The sequence below is a fragment of the Diadema setosum genome, chromosome 14, assembly GCF_964275005.1.
Source record: "Diadema setosum chromosome 14, eeDiaSeto1, whole genome shotgun sequence".
In the NCBI taxonomy this organism is placed as follows: Eukaryota; Metazoa; Echinodermata; class Echinoidea; order Diadematoida; family Diadematidae; genus Diadema; species Diadema setosum.
This window is the reverse complement of record NC_092698.1, coordinates 7,233,356-7,258,708: the sequence shown is the minus strand read 5'-3', so window position 1 is coordinate 7,258,708 and position 25,353 is coordinate 7,233,356. Positions and strand designations below refer to the sequence as shown.

Genomic DNA, 25,353 nt, shown 5'->3' with positions numbered 1-25,353 from the left:
AGAAATTTGTGTCCCATATATTCATTCAATAACTATTGAACAAATTCAATTCAATTCAATTCAATGTTTTATTTCATTTTTCGACAATAACATAGTACAAACATCACTTCTTTTTTTGTGAACAGGAAATACATGTAGATTGAACACGAAATTGCCAAATACACATGAACACAAACACATGTGCGCGCACACACACTGACACACACACACACACACACACACACACACACACACACACACACACACACACACACACACACACACATAGATTTCTCAACGTTCGTTACCAATTAGACAAAGTGAATCAAGAATAAATTCCTCATTCACTTTCCCTTTACAGTATATTTACATCAAATCCAAATGGGTTGCTTTGTGGATATACCAGAGTAAAGAGAGGTCAGCGTACAGGAAAGTTGTTCTCAATATGATCACTTTCTTCTATTTTGTTTAGTGTGGCCAAAACTTACGTAGTGTGACCACACGCTAGTATAATCACTGCAACGTTGTTACTGTCCCTACTCCATGAACTCAATACTCTTTGTTTGTTTTCATTTTGCTAAATTACGAAAATAAATGAATGTTTGAAATGCAAAGTGATTGAAATATCCTTCTTGCTTACTTGAAAATGAAATAGAAGTGATTATGATGTGATTTCCAAAAGTGACGAAAGTAAAGGAATATTTTGAAATTTAAATTGATTCAAATATCCTTCTTGCTTACTTGGAAATGAAATACGAAAGGATTGTGATGTGTCATTTCCAAAAGCGCGCAGTATCACTCTGGCTTACCAAACACTCTGCTGATAAACTAGAAACTGGGTATGATTATAGGTGAGTCCTTCATTTTATACGGAGTTTATCCAAGCTTGCCCCATTTTCTGATTGACGTGTTGGTGATTATCTTTTTCTACGTCATACCGTTATAAACAAAGAGAAAATAATGTGAAGTAGATCAATGCATATGGGCCAGACACGTCCCGTGAATTAGAACACAGATATAAGGTGAGCCACACAGTCGATCCAATATCGCTCAATCCCATGCAGGCGAAAATGCGAAGAGTAGCATGAGTCTATTTACTAATGTGACCGTGCAGACTCTGGGCTGTGACTTAAAAAAAGTATTGTAATGCAATAACAACAACAACAACAGCAGCAGCAGCAGCAACAACAACAACAACAACAATAACAACAACTACAACTACAACTACAACTACACAACAACTACAACAACAACAACAACAACGAAGCACCAGACCGGAATAAATTGTGCAATAGTATTTATGTTACAATTTATGGTTATGTCTGTTCAGGATACCCAAGGAAGTATCACACACCTCCATGGGTTACCTCAGCAGCTCTTAAAAAAAGTTCAACTGATTAATGCGATTTGTGATATGGCTTCATAGCGCGGAGGGGTCAATGACTGAATCGGGTTGTGGGGACCTATATCACTGTCCCTCTTATTCACACACAGGGATCTATCATACGCATCACGCATCATCGCAGGATATGCGCAGCGTGAGTGGGGATGAGTTTCCCTCGTATTGTGTTCGGATTCCGATTTATCACCACTATTGTCATGTTACACAAAGGAAGCAGCCAGGAACTATACACCACGTGTTCGAGACGTCTCGGCGAAAGACAAAACGCAAACAAGATCGTGACGGAAAGCGTTACTTGTTTTGGAATCAGTAATGAGTTTTGAGTTGTCTCTCCGCCCCTGAAACAGCCCCAGATTACTTCTCTCCGATTCGTTTTGGACATAGTCTGGCACATAGCAAATCAACTGCAACCACGTAACATTTTCTAAAGAGAGGACGATCTCTGGGGCAATGGATGATGACCGTGACGACGACTTTGCAGTCAGGATGAAAAATGGGCTATTCGATTATGAAGAATAAACGGATGACGGTGATATCAACGGCGGTTCGTAAATGGTGACGACAGCGATTGTACTGTGGATTGTGATAATGATCATCATTTTGTACACTTCAAATTTTTTTGTTGAAAATAAAAATGAATAAATGAAAATGAAATGAAATGACATAATGATGACAATTACTACAATGTGGATGATGATGATGATGATGATGATGATGATGATGACCTCAAACATGGCAACACATGACAATGAAGACAATCAGTGGAACTCGTCTTTAGCGGGGCCTGCTAATTTCATTTCATTTCATTTATTTCCACATTAAAAAACAACAATCATTACATTTCAAGTCATAGTATAAACATATTCATTGTGGGGGACCAATTAAAGCCTTTCAGGCTTGTTGGGAATATTGTCTTCTCAAAATTCTGCTTACCAGTATACCTTTATTCTTCCAGACGGGGATGATAACTTTACGAGTATATTATGATGACGCGGTTCCAAAAGCAGACTCACTTTCGCTTTGACTGTGAAAGGGATGGTACAGTATTGGTGGAGATGAGAATTGGGCTTTTAACTTTTTGCGAGATACCAAGAAGACACTTATGAAATAGTACACAGCATACCATTCCAAGAGGAATTCAAAGTTTATTTGATGAAAATCGGGTTTGGAATGACTGAAACATCAAAAAACAAAGTAAAACAAAGCGATCGTAAAAGTGTGGGTCCCACACTTTATTAGAATCGCTCTGTTTTGGATATCTCGGCCATTTTAAAACCAATTTTCATCAAATAAACGTTGAATTCCTCATGGAATTACATGTTCTCTCATATTTCATAAGAGGTTTCTCATTATCTCTCCAAAAAAAAAAAAATGTTAGAAACCTGAAATTAGGTCTCATCTAAAACTATATGATCCCTTTAAACTACAAAATCATGTATTGAACTTGATACAAAGGAGGTATATAACTCCAAGGAAGTACTACTTAGTATATAACGACACAATAACGGTCCTATACACTCATATACTTACAAGGCATAATATTATTGTAACCACTGTTCATGTTTTAGTCTATTTACTTATCCCCTCATAAGAAATAGATGCGAACACATACACACACGTAATGCCTAACATATTAATATGTTTGTGCGTATGTGAAGGTATGTATAATGCACACGATTATGTATGTACAGGGAGGTGAGAGAAAACTCACCTCCCCGGTATATACGAAAAGTATATGGATGTATATATGTATTACTCATGAGCTCCAGCACGTAGGGCCTACTACTATTTAAAGTAATAGTAGTAAGCCAATATTATAGGCCTAATACTAGTACTTTAACGATAATACCATACAAAGCAATGTTCTGCAACAGATATCATTGTAATGGTGCAAAAAATGAAATTCCTACTTCATTTTGTCATTTTTTCCCTGCATATTATTTTGCATGACTCTCTTTTGTTTCTTCCTATCAATACAAATAAACACACGTGTATTTTTAGTCACTTAGACTTTAGATTCCACTTTCTGGGCGAAGAGGGGAATCAATTAAATACGACACTTCGTTTTTGGTAAAGAACCGTAACTTCAACCACATTTCCCGCAGCTTGAAATTGTTTTATGGTGGTTGGTAAAATCTAATCAGAAAATGGGACTACATGTTGGCAGCTATAGGTACTCATTCCACTATGACTTTCAAAATTGAATAATGAAAATACAAATTTGATTCTTTGATGTATTTGTTCTACTCAATTTGGCATGAAAGCATGTCAAACTAAATCTACTGGCAAAAGTTCAATTCCCGGCTGCTTGCAGGACGACGGTGCCGGCTGAATAGTTCCAACTGTGAAACAATTTTCGGGTAAGGCAGCAGGTAAAATTCGGGCTGAACGGGCAGACTAATATATTGCGCATGCGCTTTTCCTGCGAATGTGTCATATTGCCGTACATGCATGGGTACTGAGTGTGGGCGATCGAGGTGTGCGATCGAAAATTAGGGATGCGACGTTGAACATGCTGAGGAAGAGTTGACTCCATTGCATGCAGTGTGTGTTGTGTATGATAATGTGGGTCAAAGGATAGGCCGCAACATCAATAGGCGTTTTCCCGGAGCGAGAGAGAATTTGGAAGTCGAGACTTCGCCCTGTCGCCCCGTCTCGTGGTATAGAGTAATTCCTACGGAGAAAGCTGAGGTAAGTTTATGTGGTTTGTCTTGGGTAATTATTGATAATTTCTGGCATGTTTTCAGTGTGCTATTACCGATAGTGTTTCTCTGTTGGTGACTGAAGAAGCTCACCCAGGCATTCAAAGTATGCAGGTACGCAGTTTGTGTGCGGTATTGTGCTTGTTCAGCATGCAGCTGGTGTTGTCTGGTGCTGCTGAAAATCGGGTAGATGCCGCCTGGATATGGCCAAACAGACATGCCGACCTGTACCTGTACCTGCCAGAAAACAAGCGACTGCGTTGTCTTGATACAGCTGATCTTGACCCTGCAACGTTGACATTTACAACAATTTCCCGGCATGATTAGTCGACTGGTCACAATGATTATCACTAACCGCTAACCCTACTGTAAGCCTATGACAGCTGTAGAATAGTAGAAACAATGAGTGTTGTGTTAGAAACAATGTTTACACTCCAACAGATGTGATAACGAGTGATATAGAAACGTTTAACCATGTGTACTGTTAGATCCTGACATATCTAGGGTAGGCTAAAATTTAAGCTCTCATGTTAAAAAGGTTCGCTTTAAATAGGCAAAACACCTCACTCGTGTCACATATCCTGAGAGTGAGATGAATATAATCTTGGTGTACGAACAGTAAGCCGCCATGCCCATGGCCTTTGACCATGCTAAACTCGACTAGAGGTCAGGGGAATGTCATTGACATTAGCCATGCTCTTTGTTAAGATTCTTTTCTAGATGGCTGGCTGTTGATACTTTTTGCATTTTGGTGTCTGTAGATCTAACTAACTGAAGACCAGTGAAGCCTTCTAAAGTATCTATAGACCTAGACAGAAAATTCTGTCTGTCCAGAAGAATTTTTTAATCATTTTTTTAAAAATATTTTTACGGCTCTCCTCCATAGACATGTCATTTACTCATACACATTGCTGTATAGGGACTGCAGTAACTATCCCTATGGAGAATTGGGTTAGGTACCTCACACTTCTCAATTGCCTCTAAATTCACAGTTCTACTCTACTTCTAGATTGGCAAATTTGAAGATATAGTAAAACCAACAACACATAAAATAAGTGCGCTCACCAGCTGTTTGAAGTATCCGAGATGTGGGTGAAAATTTCATGGGAAAACATACCATATTTAACTACAACTACCACTACGTACTAGCCTAGCTCACATACAGATTTCAAAATATTGTGAAAGATTCCTGTCTTCTTCTTCTTGCAGATTAGCGACCACGTAAAAGTTGATTATTCTGTCTCTTTTGTAGAGAGGTCGGCAGTGTACTTCGCAAAAATTTTTAATGATCTTTGATGATAGTGGGTAATTGCAAATAAAGTACTAAATTTCAATAAACTTGGAAAACATCTCTGTTAAAGGGAAGGTAAACCCAAAGAGAAATGTGGATTGAGTGAAAGCAGCAACATTAGTAGAACACATCAGTGAAAGTTTGAGAAAAATCGGACAATCGATGCAAAAGTTATGAATTTTTAAAGTTTTGGTGTTGGAACCGCTGGATGACGAGACTACAAGAGGATATGACGTATGAGTGGACAACAATACAAAGAAAATATAAAGGATATTCAACAAAAATTCACTTTTCTAGAATTATGAAAGAGCAGTGGACCAACCGCTTTCAGAAAGCAGGGGGAATAATTGCTACCCTTAACATATGTCAATATCAAGTTGATGGAATTTGTAATTTTCATGAAAAATTGATTTTTGTAGTATTTTCTTTATATTTTCTTGATACTGTAGTCCACTCATACGTCATAACCTCTAGTAGTCTCCTCATCCAGCGGTTCCAACACCAAAACTTTAAAAATTCATAACTTTTGCATCGATTGTCCGATTTTCTTCAAACTTTCACTGATGTGTTCTACTAATGTTGCTGCTTTCACTCAATCCACATTGTTCTTGGGGTTTATCTTCCCTTTAACTGAAGTTAGAAAATTTCCACTATTTTTTTTTTCTTTTATCCTAGCAATGTTCTGGATGCCATACGTGTAGTTAGTCAGTAGCTTTCATGATAATGGTGCAAGTTTTTAAATGTGTTATTTCACTGTCGGCTTTGAATGTCCAGCCAGCAATGTGAGATGGATTATTTCCCAAATATGTGCATAAATGTATACTGCCAGGTTACTCAAGCTGAGGTTCGATGGCTTACTGTAAAAAGTGGAAATTTTTGTGGTGTTGAAATTTTTGCGCATTTCGTGCAACCAGAAACTGGCACAAAAATAAAAGCATGCAAATATTTTCGCTTCCCATATGTTCCAGTAGTTGATGTCTTGATTTCGTGGAATTAAAAACATGCGAAACTCTTTTTTCCCGGCCAAGCACGAAAAATTAGTCATTTTTATCCACTTTTACAGTACCTGGTAGGGAGTAGTAGTAGCCCTGTTGTACTGTGGGAAGGATACGTGTCAGACCTGCGTGTGCTGTAAAGCTACATACAGTGTATGGCTTGTCATCATGTGCAATCTGTGAAGTACCATGGGTACTCTTTGTTTAACATGGTCAGCAATAATCACATTACTGATTGCTATGACCATGGAGCTACAGCTCCTTGCTATGACATATATGAATATGTTCTGTTCATGCACCAGGGCTCAATGTTGTGGCCTGTGGCCCGTAAAAATTAGTGTCCAGCCACTAAATTCATCTTTTGGTGGCCTGATCTGGCAACTACAGGTATAGACTAAAAATAGACTTACTTTTCCTTTTATTTCAAACCACTACATGTCTTTCTTGGCCACCAAAATTTCACATTCAAAGATTTTAGTGGCCCGATCAGGCCCCCAGACAAAAAAAAAAGTTGTGTTGAGCCTTGGACATAGTCTTATCATGTACAAGTAGGCCATTTGCAGGTATTTGAAAATGGATTGCACTGATCACGTACACATGTACAGTATTCTATAAACATAGCTTGTTCACTAATTACCTAGTCTTTTCTGCTCTGATCAAGACATCAGACTGCCCAACCATTCTGAATTTGGAGGAAAGAATCAGAATTTTGACCATTCTCAGGTCTTTTTTTAATGGGAATTTTCTATTTTCCTTGAAAATTTTACTACACACTCCAATGGGAACTGCTATTTCTTTCCTATTTTTGAGCCAAATCATCTCTTATTTTTCATTCATAAAGGTTGGGAGGTCTGCGACATGGATATCAATCCTCAGATCGAAAGCCTCATGAAAGTGAAGCAAAGCGTTATCAAAACCTATTTTCGTTTAACTTTCTCAGTGTGGAAGGGGTATCAGTAATTACTAAGTGACCGGCAGTACAATGATGATAGGTGACATATATCCATAAATTAATATACACTACATGTCATATCCTGGCTTGTATATAAATATATGAAATATACATGTTTAATATGAGCAAAGGATCTAGCCTCTGAATATCACACTCTCCCCATATCCAGTGGGAAGATTCATGTGTATTGTGTCCATTGAGAACAATATGCCTATACTTGTACAGAATGTAACATCTTCGTTGCATCAACCTGCATACAGAATGTACAGGCTGATGTCATTTGACTGGTAAGTTTGCTGATTTGCAGCAACCATTATCATTATGGTAGAAAAATTTTTGAGTTTTAAGGTAGTGGTTGACAAGAGAAGATCTCTTGCGCTTTCACGCCCTGTGCCTTGTTGTTTAATTATTCTCAGAATGAGAGGTGTGTAAGCCACGCAGGGCCTTTGCTCAAAGGCTAAGTTAGACCCCGTTTACAGTGCGGGGCCGGGCTCGGCCGCGGCCGAGCCGCGGCCGAGTCCGGCCTCAATTGCGCGGCCGAGCCTCGCAATTTTGTCCGTTTACACTGCTGGGCTCGGCCGCGCTTTTGATTCAAACCTTTCCATATTTTGTCGTAGTGGCGCTCTGCTTGTAAACAAACGCAATTTGGTATTGTCTGGTTTCCAGACCCTTTGCCATATGAATTCCGTGGCGACGAAGTCGCCGTTCGGGCAAAGGCCTTTGCCGAAGGAAAAAATCCTTTGCAGGACAAAACCACCTTAAACTATACTAGTTTTCAATGTCGAGGGGGTTAATATCCTGAATAGCGAAAGATACAGGCAGAGGGTTTGGAAGCCAGACTAAAATTGGCCGCGCAATTGGCCGCGCATTTGGCCCAGTTTGCGTTTACACCAAGAAGAGGCAGGGCTCGGCCGCGGCTCGGCCACGGCCGAGACCACCTCCAGAGTGAGGCCAAATGCGAGGCCAATTTTGGCCTCGCATTTGGCCTTTTGCGCGTTTACACTGAAGCGGGGCTGGGCTCGGCCGCGGCTCGGCCGCGGCCGAGCCTCGCACTGTAAACGGGGTCTTATAGCCAGACAAGGCGTATTCAAATTGGTGACAAGCCTGGATAAACCAAGGCCAGAATAGGCTCAGACCATTGAATGGAACATAACAATACCAGTAAACAAAACATAATCTGCATGGTCTACACAGTTTGGCAACTGCCACTGACCTGAAGTGTTGCATTATACATGTACGTGTACTATCAGACGATTTTTATAAAACTTCTGTTCAAGCACTTCAAATAGTTGTGTTATCGCTCAGCTGAGTAGTTCCTGTCTACATTGTATAAAGGGCATGAAGATGTGCAAGTCGAAAGTCCTCTTGGCTTTATATTCTATCAATTTTAATCCCTCATAAAGTCAAATTTTCTCTAATTCAAAGCTATTTCTTCAGTCCAAATAAATATGACTTTAATGCAAGGTTGACTGTATTTCCAAAGCCTGTGTATCATTTTATAGTAGCGGTAGACCTACACTGTACTTATTATGTACATATTGTACATTTATATTATTATTATTATTATTATTATTTATTCGGCTTTCATTCACAAATATCATAATACATATTTCGAAATCAGAACATACACTGGAGTGCGGGACATTTTGTGAAAGGGGCTGTCAGTGAGTAAGTTGAAGCCTTGTGATGTGTTTACATTCATTAATGGATTAGATTGCTCTGTGAGCAATCCAATACTCAGGTTGGGGTTGTTAACATATATATACATTGGGGCAATTCCACGGTAACTCGCGTTACAAATAATGGGTACATTTATGGGATAATGTGCCAATATCTTTGTAATTGGAAGGATCCACAGGTTACTTTTTTCATCATTGGTTAAGTAGACATACACCAACAAAATGAATCCAAAAAGAAAAATAAAGGACAAACATGTTGGGATTCTTGAATCATTTAATTTTGGTAACTCGCGTTACACAAAAAGGACATGGTCAATTCTATAAAGGCCTCTTTTTGGAAAGTCTCCTCATACTAGACAATCCTGATAAAAGTTTTCCTACCTTGAATTGATAGTGGGTTAGGACACGTGAATTAACACTATCAAAGTTGAGTAACAATGACCTGGTAAAATGTAGGGAGCCTTTATATCGGTAACTCGCGTTACGGTAACTCGCGTTACATTATGTCCACTAACGCAGGGTGACACAAATTGATGACATACAACTGTTCTGATGGCACTGAATCTTGTGTTGAATATTTTGAGAGATGCTTGTACATAGTAAAATGAATAAATGTTAAACAAATATTTTACTAATCAACCCAATTGATAGAGAAGAATGTGTTTAAGACTAAAAAGAGCTTCACTCCTCAAAGAGACCCTGAATATGTTTCATTATATACCCAGATGAATTAGGTGTATAAGTACATAATTTTCAGAGTGTAAAAATGAAAGATGTTGAAATTAGAAAAAAACAAAAAACATAAAAGTATCAAACCCTGTTGACAAGTTTACAAAAAAGTCTACAATCTTTCAAAAATTGAAATCCTGTCTTTTTGAAAACTCTAATTTCTTTGCAACTGATTGACAAATAGACCAGTTCATAATTCCACTTTGCACATGAGCAGAAAAAGTTCATTTGTACCAACAGGCATTTTGGTTTGTAAATTCACTGATCAATAGCATCTGTGATGCAATGGTTATTCATGTGATCCTTATCTAAATGATGCTTGCCAGCACATCCACCTGACAGCAAGAACGGTATTTTGCAATATAAAAGGAAATAAGCTGTTACTGCATTCAATACAAAACAATGAAATGGATGATTGCTAAATTATAAACTGATGGGAGTATTCTGATCCCCTGATCCAAATGCAAGTTCATTCTTTTTTTGAACATGAATTCCATAAATTGTTATGTCGGGCAAGTTTTATGCATTTGAAAAAGAGTGAAGTGCCGAACCAACTGAGTGAAAAGAAAGGTCATTTGTACCATAAAAATGTGTACATGAGCTACAGTGTAATTACGAACTGGCTTATTACCCTACATCAACTTAAATAAGCACTCAATTGATCAGTGTTTTAGTAGTAGCCATGATAACAAAAGTCATGGGCGTGCATACTCGAGCAGTATTCGAACTAAGACCTCCTGATCTCCGGACGGGCATCATCTCGGAACTAGACCACCGAACTTCCGCCCGACAAGAAGTGTTGGTTCTAATCCTTATATCATGCAGCGGGTACTGCGTAATTATTCAAATTCATGAAATTCTTTCGTTGAGATGCTATTATTGCAACTAATTGACAAATTGCCCTACTGTACATCAACATAATAAAAACTGAATTGATCAGTGTTTTATTAGTAGCCATGATAAAAAATCATGGGCACACATACTTTAGCAGGCCGGATTCGAACCCACAACCTCCTGATCTCCGGACAGGCGTCATTTTCACTAGACCACCGAATAAGGATAGAACCAACACTTGCTGCTTTATAGTATTCTGTAATAAAAATTCTGTAATACTAATGCAGGAATTTCAGAAGATAAATTTTAGTCGTTCACTGCTGGATGTATGTACACATGCAGTGAAAGCCTGGCTAGACTCCTCAATGAGGCATGTGATCAGTGGCCTTGATGCTAGTATTATACAATCACAGTTTATTAGGCTACTCTCCTTTGTTTCAGTCCAGCATAGTGTGTATAACACTGGATTTGATTGTTTTACCATGATATAGCTCAGTTAAGTGTTAAAATTTGCTTACGTTGGTGGAAACTTGTGTTTATAGTCGGTAACTCGCGTTACATACCGGTAACTCGCGTTACATGGTAACTCGCGTTACACTTTTCATTGACAATTTTTAATGTGATGACAGTGTTTATTCAAGTCAACATCCTGTGTACAGTATCAGGGTGTGATGAATTTAGAAAATTATGATTCCCAACAAATTACCTCCACTGCTTCCTTCAGAATGAAAAATATTTCTTGTTTCGGTAACTCGCGTTACATGGCTCAAGGGCTGAACTTTTAGGTGGTGATAAAAATTTTTTGAAGGTGGCATAGAAATTTTCTCATGGGAGACTGAAGTAGAACCAATTTGCTTCTTTAAAATGAATTAACTGAAGTGCTAGCAGAATTTTTCTTTTAAAAAAATGTATATCAAGTTAAGCATGCATTTTATCAATTTGGATGACTGATAAATTGTCTTGAACATTTGTAGCTGTTTCTCGGGAAATATTTGACCGATTGATATAATTCTTTTAGTTTCTTCAACTTCAGTATATGGGTAATACATAATGAGTAATTCTTTTGCAATATAATAAACTTGAAATTTTAGTGCCATGTCCACATTCCCACGGAATTGCCCATTGTATGATGGCTGCACTTCCTCATCAGCAAGTATTGTTATCAACTAATCTGTCAAACAACTCTTGAGTACACGGTAGATCATACCTGGTATTCCAAGTCTTCAACACAAAAGGTATCACGAAGGACCAGATGCTTGTCATTCCTGCCTAATAACAATACATACAATAGGTACAATCAGATTTCCAAGTAGATGTATTATACACCTCCTCAATGCCTCTATCACCAACATCCTGTTAAAAGCCTAATTACAGATGATATTGTCTTCTTTTCATGAGAAAAGAGAATACCTTTAATCTCAGAGGCTAACAAAGCAAGCAGTCTTCTTCATTCTTTTACATAGGCCTACATGTGTAGATCAATTTTTTTTTTACTTATTTTTTTTTTTTTTTTGTATGTAGGTTTTTATTCAGGGAAAGGTTGTCTCCATCTAAGATACAGTATATACATGTATACTCAAGATCAGTAAAGACATCGCCTGTCCAGTAAGACAGGGTATGTCCATGTGTTGCTATACATGTATGGTGCACAATACACTATTCAGTATATTTTTTCTCAATATTTCCATGTTGTAGTAAAAGAGCTACATGTAAGTACTGTATGGCAGTAATGCTGTTGACTTTAATAGATCAAACTGACAAGTAACAAATAATCAATATCTTAATGTAAACATGCTCCTTCAGAATCTGATTATTTGCTGAAATTTAGTGTAGGCCTACAGTGTAAGTTGATTTATCTTATTTCTTTTCTTTAAAATATCTTGCCGGTAGGGTATGTGTCATTAAATATTTTAAATTTGTGCAGTCGTTATATAGGAGATTGTGAGGGTTTTTATTCTCTATGTAGGTAAACTTCAGTGGTAATCACATTTGTGAAAAGGTTTTTAACCATGTTTATGTTCCTACAAATGTAAGTGTTCCCATGCACAGAAGTGAGTCACCTCAATGACCATATCAACTATAAATGACACGCCATATAACAGCTGTGTCGTAAACACCTTGGCCTGTCCATCAAACAGCCATCTTAAGGTTTGTTTGTTTGGTTTTTTTTTTTAATGCAAAGTATAAGTTCAAGACAATTATAGGGTCAGGCAAGGCTTCACCTCCTCAGTCGTGTTTCAGGAATCAAACTCTTCCAACAGCAAACATGCACGAAGAATTAAGCCAAAACACCTCTGGACCATTAGGTACGATATACTGGTGAGCAATCATGCTTTGAAAAACATGATTGTATGGGAGAAACGTGTAGATTTTGCTTCCAGACTGGTAATGATTACTCAGTTGGCATGAGATGTTTGCAGAAACCTGTGAACACTTTCTTTGTATTGTCATGTGATGCCTTCTTTAAGGTTTTTGAGGTCAAATAACCTTCAGGCAGGGGAGCCAACTCTCCCAGAAAGTCCATTCAGTCTGGCCTTCATGCATGTTATCCGACCACAACAATATTATGAGATCTCTCTTCTACATGGCTCTTCCTTGTGAGAGCCCGATAAATGATCTACACCAAGTAAGCATCCAGCAATACTTAAAACTCTCCCTGGTTCTGTGTGCAACCTTGCACAGGCTTTTTGAATAGTTTTTTTTTTTCTTTCTTATGTCTGTAGTAATAGTATTAAATGCCTATGTACAGCCCCCATTGGTATCTTTTAACTATTCAGTGTAGCGATATTCAAACAGTATACAAGATACGTGATTTTGTTTTTCGTGTTTTGAAAGCATTGTTATCACATGTTGTGAATGGAGGGAACTACCAAGATGTTCTTGTTAAATGTCCTAATGACTGTAGTACATGTAGGTTAGTAGCTTAAGTAAAAATGTATACTGCCAGTGTGGTGAGCAGATCACCCTGTTGCTCAATTTTTAGGTAACTGCTGCTACATGTAGTACATGTAGGCGTACATCAAGCCACAAGTACCACAAGATGGCTGAATCATGAACTTGTCAGGATGTACTACTGTATTAACAGCAAAGACAAAGAATGATAGTGTCTGCCATAGCGTATCTTGACTGCTTTGAGAATAAATCATTTTTCATGGTAGCAGATGCCAGTCATCACCATTCCTCGTTGCCATGTGCAAGTCCACGTACAGTTGGACATAAATACAACAGACCTTTTGTGCTCTGCTGTACTTATGCTTTTGCACAGCATGATGCAGGTTTGTGATGTGAGACTTATGAGCAAGTCTGAGATGCACCATGGCCTATTTCTACCGTAATGATTTTCAAAGGTCAAGTGCTGTACCAGCATCCAGTCCTGTGGTCATTTCATGTAGGCCTACATGTAAACCTTCTGTAATACAAGCCTGACCCCTGTGTGCATCTTATGGCACATTCACATTGACCACACATCTCACACCAGTTCCACAACTAATGCAAGAATAGTGCAAGACATGCTATCAGTATGAATTCTTGTATGTACTGTATGTCTATGTAGTAAGTTATAGCTAAAACATAGTTCTCAAAATTTATCTTCCACCAACTGGAATTTGCTTGCAATACATCAAAAGGGTCTACCAAGAAACATACCTGGCTGACATGATTTGCCAGGATAATGACTTGTTTCGGACTGTGGCTCGATTGATCGATTTCAATAATTGATTATGATTTACGTAGCAACCATGACAGTGTACACATTGTATGATCTGAGACTGCATTACTTTTGATGAACCTTTTTGGTGAATATTTCGCATTTTCATCAATACCCAACTGAAATTGGGTTATGAAATTACATTCTTTTATGCATTTCATACAGGTATGCTTAAGTGTACATTTCAAAGCAAAGACTGACAGTTCTGCAGGCAAATAAGAACTACTGTATACGCTATAATTTTCGCGTACATAAATTTTCGTGAATTGCCGCTGTCACACATTTTCGCGAGTGGTTAAATTCGCGATTGGGGGACCAGAGAAAATATGAAGTGGCAAAGAAAGTGTGAATTTTCAACTTACTAGCAAGTAAGAATGATACTAGTTATACACTGCATGAAAAAAAAAAACTTACCAAACTCTATGAACTAGTAAGTTAGAATTCAACATTTTTGAAGTGGTTAAAGTCCATTGCGTTAGATTTGTGACGAGTGGTCCCTTGCAATAATGGATTGGCTCTCTACAGTATTCGTAAGTAGACGTGGACGTGCTATAATTATGTACGTAAACAAGCTTAGCCAGTATGGTCTGTTCGGAAAGCCGTGACATGGTATACTAGTACTGAAATGTTCGTATCATCAAGGCAAGGGATTCATTTTGGAAGGTAATATTTTCGTGTGTTGTTAATTTCGCGAATAGCTCCCGACTCGCGAAATTCACGAAAATAAAACCCCCGCGAAATATATAGCGTATACAGTATATTGTATGTATGTTTTCACTTTAATTTGAGCCAGTCTTACATTATTTTGGCCTTGTCACAAGCTGATCCAGCTCAGGGGATAGGCCCTACATTGTTTTGCACTCAGTGCAAAACTAATAGAAGAGGATGTCGTGGTATGACATGATTTGTATGAATTCATTACATAATGATTAGTCTCATTTTATTAATATTCATTATGCAAGAAATTGATGTTGCTTTAATGGTTTTGAACAAGAAGTGTGACTTTATAAAGACTTGAGCTTGAACAGCATGACCACATGAGGAGACTCTGTGATGCACTCGTCTGATGAAAGTAAAAGACGGTGGGTTGAAATTAAATGTTACCATCGTGAATAGTAGTAATAGTTACCTCGAAGTTCGGAAACTTTGAGGTTAGAGCTTGTAGTTAGGGACCGTGAAGACGCACTCGTAGTTAGCAAACCTCGAGGTTTGCTCGATGTTTCGAGCCACAAGAAATCTTATGGTTAGCGCTCTAACCACGAGCCGCGGGGTCTCCACTCGTAGTTAAGCACCGTGTGGACACAAAAAACAACGAAATCGAAGTTAAGAGCGACCTCGCCGTAAACTCCATCCCCCACAATTTCCCTCTGCTTCCGGGTCAACCTCCCAAACGTACACCACAAATACACTACACGTGAAAAAACCTATGACACACGACACAACAACATCATCTTTTCTTCCCATGCTCTTGATCTCTGAAACTGAACACGTCGAACTCGCTACTGTATTCTATATTCTTCTCCGACGCTAAAAAAATGTTTTAGACGAATGTCTTCATAAAGGCATAAAGTCATCAGTGCAGTGCTATCTCTGCATACCATGACAGAGAAAAAGAGTACCTGTAAGCGAGTCCGACAGGGTTGGACTAAAGAATAAATAGACGCCTTGTTTGCAGTGTGGGCTGAAACTTCCGGTTTTGTGGTTTTAACATCGAGTGGGACCCACTCTTAGTTACGGGGGCAGAAGCTTAACCTCGAGGTTTCGTAATCTCGAGGTTAAGATTCGTCGTGTGGACACACGTCGTAGTTAGGGGGCAAGAGCTAAACCTCAAGGTTTCCTAACCTCGAGGTTAGGGCCTGCCGTCTGAACGTAACTAATGTGATGTCAAAATACGAGGAAAGGGTATCCCAGATAATGTGCCTCGTAATATCTGGAATGTGGATGTCATTATGGACATCACAGAACAAGTTTACAGCTTGATGAAGACAGGGCCATTTCAGAGAATTTTCTGTTTCTATGGACAGGAAGTATTGACGTCAGGCTTGACCAATACAATGGTTAAGAAAGTTTTGACAGGCAGAAAATGCCAGCTGATAAAGGAGTTGGGGGCAGGACTTCTGCAAAACTTTCCAAGAAGCCACCTCATCAGACTTATTTGACATGGAGGCCTATGGTGTAATAGATGTATAAATATGAGATGTTTAGGCTCAACATTCAGATGCAGTATACTGTACTATTGCTGAACACTCAGGATCAGGCTAGGTCAAATTAGATTTGGAAGTTAAGAGTAGCAGAGTGTTGGAATCATTGTGATTTGGGAATTCGGTGCATTTCAGCATTTCAGCATTCCAGAAGAGAATTGCTCACCAGGAGAATTCAAGTTAAAGCACCAACAACTGTTGTGAGTACATGTCCATTTCGAATTTTAAGTTGTTTGTACATGTACCTTGTAAGTTTCTAGTTTCCCGATTGACATGGAATGTGTATTTGTAACATTGGTATAATGTGGGGTTCCAAGAAGGACCACAGTTTGGAGTTCCAAGGAGGACCACAGTTTGGGGATTTGACAAGGACCGAAGTTGGAGAGCCCTTGATCATACAAGGAGATGACCCGCTGTTCAAGGCAGGGCATCATCACCAGCTTAGAGCAACAAGCAAGCAACCTTGCTCAAGAACTGAAAACCTGTTGAGTTTGTACATAATTTGGTATTGTTAAGCTTGTAAACAATCACAACTTTGAAACCAGTACCGGTATGATAAATTCATTGTTATGTTGTAAGAATATGGTGTGATTGGCTACTTGTTTTGAGGCACACAAGTTGCACAAGTCGACAGAGTTGATTGAACGAATGGCCTGTTAACTGGTTCCTCACAGGAACCTGGTGCAGGTTCCCAAAATGTAGACAAGAGTACTGCATTTATGGCCTAAATCCATATTTACTCGTGTTCTGCTTCCCAGAAAACTAAAAAATGGCTTTGAGAGAAAGATCAGAGTTTCTTCTATTAGTGTCAGTTTTGCCTTTTTGTAGTGCTCTTACTGTATTCTCCCAAAGCCTTGTGTGTGCTTGACAGCACCTTTACTATGTAGTGTTTTGTTGTTGTTGTTGTTGTTGTTTGGTAGAACTCTGCAAATGTGCATATCATTGTTGATGTGAGACCATAAATGCATTTAAACTGAAACTGGACAGAGATTGGTCAATGCAGAGTGCCATCCGGCATCAGTCTCATATTAATGTTAATTACCACTTTGAATATAGTGAGAGGTGTCATATAGAGCAGACATACTGTAGTTAATGACCTCCAAGTGTAAGTAAGCATCAGTAAGAATTACTCTAGGCTAATATGAGAGTAATTTGTCAGAATGCCTCTTTTTAATCAAGTATCAACTGATAGCTTTGGAAAGCACTTGTTGTTCCTCAGTTGAAGCACTTCTAGAGGTTGGGTCAGTTTCACAAAGTAAACTGGGTACATTCATTATACAATTTGAATATTAATTTCACTTTGAGGGTATACTGTAGGGTAAAACATATATTCATGGCACGACGGCCTTTTTCGTGGCATGAAATTTTCGTGAATTGCCACTGGCGTTCAATGCATTTATATAGTATAGACAAATTTCGCGTGCATTTTAATTTCGCAAATCTTGGCGCTTGCAAAATTCGCGAAATTAAAGTGCATGCGAACATTCCTCGTTTTACAGTAGATTAGTCAACACAGTATGTAGTTACAATGTGATAGTTGTAACCGCATACACATTGTATACACATGTATTCACAGTAGATGTATCTCTTGCTATCTGCATGTGTGTGTGTCGGTCATATTGTGTGTTTTTTTTATTTCTTTGTAGAATGCATACATGCCTTGTGAAATTATCCAATGGGAATGGTCAGCAAATATATGTTTCGCAGTTAGAAATTTTAGGTGATTTCTCAAAATTCAATTTCTCTTTTACAGACAGTAGACAACATTATACACATCGGTTTGTAATTGGTGGAAACTTTGTTTCAAATTTATTACGTTTTTTACTCTAGATTCAGTGATAATTTGGAAATTATTAGTCCTACGCATAAGTAATTGTGTGGGATACACAAGAGTAAGTCTTTGATAGAAGGGGCATTCTCGATTCTTCACCTTTGATTCAAACAATAATTGCTCTCACTCTGTCAGGCCATGTTTTATGTATCAAAGGGGCCTGAAGAAAAGGGCTGCATTAAGGCTTGACCTTTCAAGAGAGATAATTCTTCGTCATGGTGCATCTGCGTCTGACTCGTGACAAACACCAGATGCATGTGGCCATATCAAATGCATGCTATTTGAGATGACGCTTCCTACTCTATGCACCCCGTGTTTATACCTGTCTTTTATCTTTCCATCAGATCCTCTGATACATCCCCACATCTGGACTCAAGATGGCGACAGATTACAACAAGTACGCGGACATCGATGAGGACGAGATTTTGAAGACCCTGACAGAGGAGCAGCTGGAGGAGCTGGCCTACGAGCTTGACCCCGATGTAAGATCCTCCTTTTTACTGTTTTGTCTGTGCACAAGTAGAAAGAGAAACAAAGATCACTTTTGTTGTTGAAATTATGTGTTTTTTCCAATGTACACGTTGTAAGTGTCAAGATTTAGAAGGTCTGATGTGGAGTAAATGTTGGAGTTAAAAGGGAATTTCAGACAGGTTTTAAAGCAGAAATTTATAGAGAATCTAGAAATATGACAAGTTTGATATCTACGGAAAGCTAAGAAGCTAGTTAACAAAACTGGATATCTTTTAGACGATGTAACTTTACCCCCAAACTGTTTTTGAGATTGAAAAACACCCAATTTCCATGACCATGTAGCTCCGTTCGCTACAAGAAACATCGGATTTGAGCGACGTCACCTAATGTGTATGAGCTGATTTGCCGTACGTCTATATGAGACCCGCTCTGGCAAAACCCGAAACTTCTCGGCAAATGTGATTTCGCGCTACAGCCCGAAAAAGGTCAAAAAATGACCTACCTCAGGGACCAAATTGACATTTTGGTATCACGTTGTAGGGGAAATTTTCTAGTTTCTGACTGATATCAACAACATTTCAAAATACAACCTACAAAATGTGGAATTTTGAAGAGAAAAGTGGGATGTCAATCTCAAATGTTGGCCAAAATCTTACGTCCAAATTCTTACGTCCAAAATCTTACGACCAAATTGCCTTCGCTTACGGCGAAACTGACTGTTCTTTTGGCGATCGTGTCTTAGATATTCTGCGTTGAACCCTGACACATTTGGTACCTACAGAAAGCTCTACCTCTGCTTATTCCAAGTATGGTCATGGCATGATGTCATGCTACTCACTTTCATTCATAAATTCGTCTGAAACATCGCGTAAACAGCCTTGTTGCTTACCAAGACAAGTGATCGAAATACGTGTTCACGATTGGTCAACTGCGCCGAGGACCCCCTTGTTTACAAGTAACCTACGTGTTATACATGTACTATGGGGATCGCTGCAGCAGCGATGCATGCTTGCAGTGTATCGTGGCTGCATGAAACGGAAATATTGCAGTTTCCCGCTTTGTTAGACTGTTTTTTTTTAGCAAGTTGAGGTAGAAATTAGAATTTAAACCAACACACAAGAGAAAAAGAAGGTCACATTTATCTAACAAACCTTCATCATGCCATTTCGAAGAAGAATCAAGCTGAAATCACGGCATCAAGGAATGCCTCTTCACTGCCGATTCTGCTGGTACTGTTGTGCGTACACCTGATCACGGCAATCGCGAATCTTGAGCTGATTACGGTAGGTTTTGTGCTGTTCAAACGTCGTATTTCCGTAAATTTATGGGTGTAAAAATGATTTCCAATCAATTACAGCCCTTTGACTTAGTTATCATCCTTCATGAGTATGTATACCTCAGCTATACGCAATTCCCCCACAATGATCGATTTGTTGTGTCAATAATAACAGCAAATTGTTGCTGTACGAAGGAACAGCTGATCACGGCAATCGTGAATCTTGAGCTGACGATAGGTTTTGTGCTTTCAAAACTTCGTTTTCCGTAAATCTGTGGGTGTAAAATATGATTCCAATGAACACAAACAAACAAACAATTTCACGACGTGAATATATAGTTTTGGCGGACGATTTATTCTAGATTGACAACAAATTACACACCAATTTCCTGAAAAGTGCGCACAGTTTGCCTATAGATACGTAAATCCCACTGGGTTGCATACACACGTGGTGACGTCACAGATTTGGCACTTTTCGTAACCGCATCGAACTTTTTCCAGTGCTCAAATTTGGTTAAAATAAAGATTCTTATATTAAAAGCAGAGACAACTTTATTGCATGATTTATGTTAGAAATTAATCAAAATAACATTAAATGATGGAAAACAGTCAATTTATATGATATTATTTCCTATAAATTTCTTCTTTAAGTCAGTCTGAAAACAAAGATTATTGTAACTTATTAATTTATTGATTGATTTATTATTATTATTATTTTTTTTTACAAGCACAAGTTATTTATGGCTGTGTAACTTGGGAATAATGATCAGCAACATTGTAGATACATTAAGATTTGAGACCGGGGCATAACTGCGTTTGAAAAAGAAAAAAACTGAAGATTTCAAGATTTTATATAGGAACTATATGGCAAGTTGTCTTTTTTAAATAAACACCCAATGGAAAAACCTACTTCACTAAACCCTTTAAGGAGCAATTCCAGCTTTTCAGACAGTACAGCCAGACCATTTTGTGTGTGTGTGTGTGTGTGTGTGTGTGTGTGATTTAGAGCAGCATAAAACAAAAACAGGTCAAGGAAAAAAAAAAGAAAATCCTTGTCGAATCATTATCTTTTTATATTCAACATAATCCAGGCAAATTTTATTACTATTTTGGAAATACCTGTACTTGGCACATTGTCTCTGTTATGGATATTGTTATAAGGATTATGTAAAATGGGCCTGTAAGACATTATTCCTGCTACAGAGGACACCCTTTTAACCCATTGAGGATGCACTGATTTTGCTGCAACACGCATTTCCCATAGACACCTGCCCGAGTATACTCGGGACTCGTCCTCAATGGGTTAAGCAAGGTCATTGGGATTTCCAGGATTGGGGAATCCCCTTCTAAACAACAAGGTAAATCAGGACAGCTGTATTTATGTAGTTTCCCCACAGTCAAAGCTATGCGTATACACCATGCCATATTAAATATGTTCCAACTTTCAAGTGGGTCTACAGGTACAGCTATTTCAATGAAAGCTTGCGTGAATTACACACAAACTTTTAGACAAAAATGTTATATTACAGACATTTTACTTAACCTGGAAGAGAAATTACTTAAATATGCATGCAGATGCTGTTGCACATGTATAGTTTACAGGTAGGATTTCTTGTAAAGATGATTATGAACCTGCAAGACATACAAAACATCAACTAAACAAGCATTCCCTGTGGTCTCAGGAATAGATCTAAATTCAGCAAAATAGTGCAACAATTCATTTTTTTTTCTTGTATTTGATATTTCAGTGTCATATCCTCAGTGTAATTAAAAGATATAATTAGCAAGGTGAGCATCACATTTCATGGTGAAAAAAAGTGAATTCAACATGCACAGCTAGGTACACTTGTACATTGTAGTCCTCGTAAGTATTTGAATGAATGGGTTGACCTTACATTGTACATAAAATTTACTTTCTTTAGCCAAGTGAACAATTTGGTAGAATTTCCTGTTTTTCTACATTTGATGCCTTCCTCTTCTAGGCGTCTTTTTTATTTTCTGTGTATCAGTCATTTCCTGTTGATTACAAGTATGTTAACCCATGCACAAAGAATTTGGCTACTCTGCGGTTTGTAGTTCAGTCATTACATCTTAAGATAACATTACCAGACTCTGACCTTAATGGATACCATGCGTGGATGGTTACACTTTATATACACTGTACACTGCGTGCACCAATATAAACATGGCGTTCCTATGGGGAGTTTACTTTTTCTTCCAGAATTAGCACACAGCTGCTGGAAACAAACAGATGTTCCATCTGTCAGAAGAATTTCGCTGTTATCTTCTGCACCCTGCAAAGTGCATAATGTTTTTGCTACCAGGTCATGTAATGGATTTGGTGGGGGGGTTCACACTTTTGAAAACACTCATGTGCACATGGTATCTGAAACATGCCACCATGTACAGTATGGAGTGTTCTGACACTGGAAGTGAGTCTCCTTGTTGACAAATCAATCTATGATATCAACATCACAAATGTCATTGCCAGCTAGTCAAACACACACTTCTTGCTACTTTTTTTTTTTTTTTTTTTTTTTTTTTTGCAAGTATTCATGCACCATGGTATTGGTGACTATTCACATTTAATCGTAAAGTCAAGGTACATGTACACTTCACCACCTCAAATGTGCTGCATAGAGGTCTAAGCATTCATACTACATATATGTATAAAGACGCGCACCCAGAGCCGAGTATGACTAGGAATAGAAAACACCTCTGGACCTTGAGTGGCTAATTATGATTTGAACAGTGTGACCCAAGTCTGTGTTCAGACTTACCAAAAACTCAGTGATTAGCATAAAATATGTTTTTAACACAGTTGCAAACAAGATTTGTGCCAACCTAAAAAGGCTCTCATACTGCTAGTATCAGTAGTGATGGTCAGTCTGAACAGGAATTACTGTGTTTCCTCTTTGATGGACATTTTTATCTTTCTAAAAAAATTAGGAATTCGTGAAGGATTTATTTGATGGAAGCACCATCGTATGTAGAAAGTGCACTTTCAGTCTGTGATGAGATCATGATAATGCTGTTAAATGTACAGTGTACATAATGTCACAGTGTTACCCCTGCAAGATAACAGTAAACACTAACATGATGAAAATCTGCAATTGGGACTGTCGTTGATTAGCCTGTGTACCATGGTATGTGTGTGAAGTCTTGTGTACAAATATGTGTACATTGTACACAAGGTATAATTGTATATTATGTGTATGTTTGTGTTTGTTGTTTGTAGCACTGGGCATTGATTCCTAGACAGTAACATGCTGTATTCCTTGTAAGTTGTTCTACAAACCAGTTGTACCCACATTTGTTGCCTCGCAATTCCTACATAAAGCACTTCTTTCATGTAGAATAGCACTGACAACAAGGTAACCATGTACCAGAATGTTCCAGAAAAAGTTTGCCCTTCTGCAGCATGGCTACAGGATGACAATCATTGAAACATTTTTTAAGAGAGCATTGATGTGCTGTCTGCAAAATCAATGCGAGTGGTTTTAGCTCATAAAAAACATACATTGTATACGTAGCATGCCGTTCTGACACCCAAGTTCTTAACATATGTCTACAGACATGTGGTGAAAATTGGTCTGGTTTGCAGAAACTTGAAAGGACACATTGTGCAGTCACTATGGAATTTCTGCTCCGTTATCTTGCACATTTTGTGTACACACTGTGTGTAGGAATGTTGTACATTGCATACCCTTTGGTACCAAGCAAGGGCTGCCGAACAAACAAAGCGTTGTGTGCGTTGTATGATTTTCAGCCTTGCATACAAATTTGAGTGAATAGAGTTTTTCCTCTGATGGCATCTGCATGGGGAGCTACAACAGTAGCTACTGTATGCCTGATTTATCATTTATTCACTTGCAGCGAGGCAAAAATACCCCAAAGAAGCAGAAATAATTATAAGAGATATAAAGAGAGTGAGATTGGTAGGGTATATACATGTAGTGTAGGCCCCCCCCCTTTTTTTTTGTAATCTCTCCTACTGAATAATTCCCCAAACTGAATGACATACTGGAGTAGTAGCAGGAAAACATTGTTTGTGAATGGTACACAAAGTTTCCAAGGCAAACAACCATATCATTTCAAGTTGCACCATTTAGTCTGTTCTCAAAATACAGGAAGTCCTTTCTTTGTGAACATAGTAACACAGGATCTTCATTACAATGCATTCATGTAGAAAGAAAGCTGGACGTTGTGCAAAATCTGTGTGCCTGCCTGCTTGTAATTGAACTGTGTCTACTGTTGAGTACAATGTACATCGTACTTGTGCACTGTACAGTGCCTCATTCTGTTGAAGATTGAAGGGAGTGAAGGTCAAGTTTTTTTTTTTTGTGTGTGTGTGTGTGAATATTGAATTGACCATAGGCAATAGAATCTCTACTCTGGAGAACAGAAACTGATAAACTTTATGGATATACTATACACAAAACCTTTGTTCTCCCTGATTGTTTGTATGAACATTGTATCTTCTGTATATTTAGTGGGCACAATAGGTTGACTGTCTTACTCACAAATTAATGCCATGGTGATTAGGTGGTGGTGATTAGGTGGTTGCACTTTGGCTTCAAATCATAATTCAGATGGTCAATTATTCACAGAGCAATTTGGCATGGGTATTCTCAATGTACTGTACCCATTTTAGCCCTCAAACATAAATAGGCCCTACATTGCATTTCCTGAAAATCAAGAAGAATTTATGAAACAAAGCATGAAAAATATTGATGCTATATATTTGGAGGGGATTATGTACTGGTATTTAAAGTGAAAAATCATCTCCCTTGAATCATGCAGTTTTAAATCATACTTGTAATTTTGAAATGTGAGCTGCCTAATAGGTAATGCATTAAGCATACACCTCAGAAGTCATCAATTTTGACATTCCTATGAGCTACATGCAAACAGGAAGGATAGGAAAGAAAAGTGGTATACGGAAACATGTATCTATAGGGCCTTTCAGTTTGACGTTACCAAGACTAGCAGTGCCTAGGTGCGTGGTGGCATCATGATACTGGCAGTGTTCACAAAATGTATCCTAAAATTTACATTCACTGTCTAATCCCTCATTTGATTCTTTGGATGTGAGACTCTTTCTCACAACAAGAAAATAACACAAAAATAACAATAAAAAAAAAAATATAACACAAAGTTATGATCTTGGCCATGAAAGGAGTTGCTGGGATATCACAAGTTTGCAATAAGATATTATATTCCACATACTAAGAATGTTGCAATAGGATTGGTCCAGAGCTGATCACGTGATGAAGCGTAGTTTTGCCCATCACATCACCTGAGA

At 38.2% G+C, this 25,353-nt stretch overlaps 1 protein-coding gene across 1 annotated transcript in view; it reads left to right on the top strand.

Moving 5' to 3' along the window:
- The first annotated feature begins 3,938 nt into the window (after positions 1 to 3,938).
- LOC140237612 (tropomodulin-1-like) overlaps positions 3,939 to 25,353 on the top strand; it is a 33,545-nt gene continuing 12,130 nt past the window's right edge. The window contains exons 1-2 of the mRNA XM_072317542.1: positions 3,939 to 4,072; positions 18,646 to 18,783. Of these exons, the coding sequence (XP_072173643.1) occupies positions 18,679 to 18,783 (105 nt within the window). The 5' untranslated portion in view covers positions 3,939 to 4,072; positions 18,646 to 18,678. The remainder of the gene's footprint in view (positions 4,073 to 18,645; positions 18,784 to 25,353) is intronic.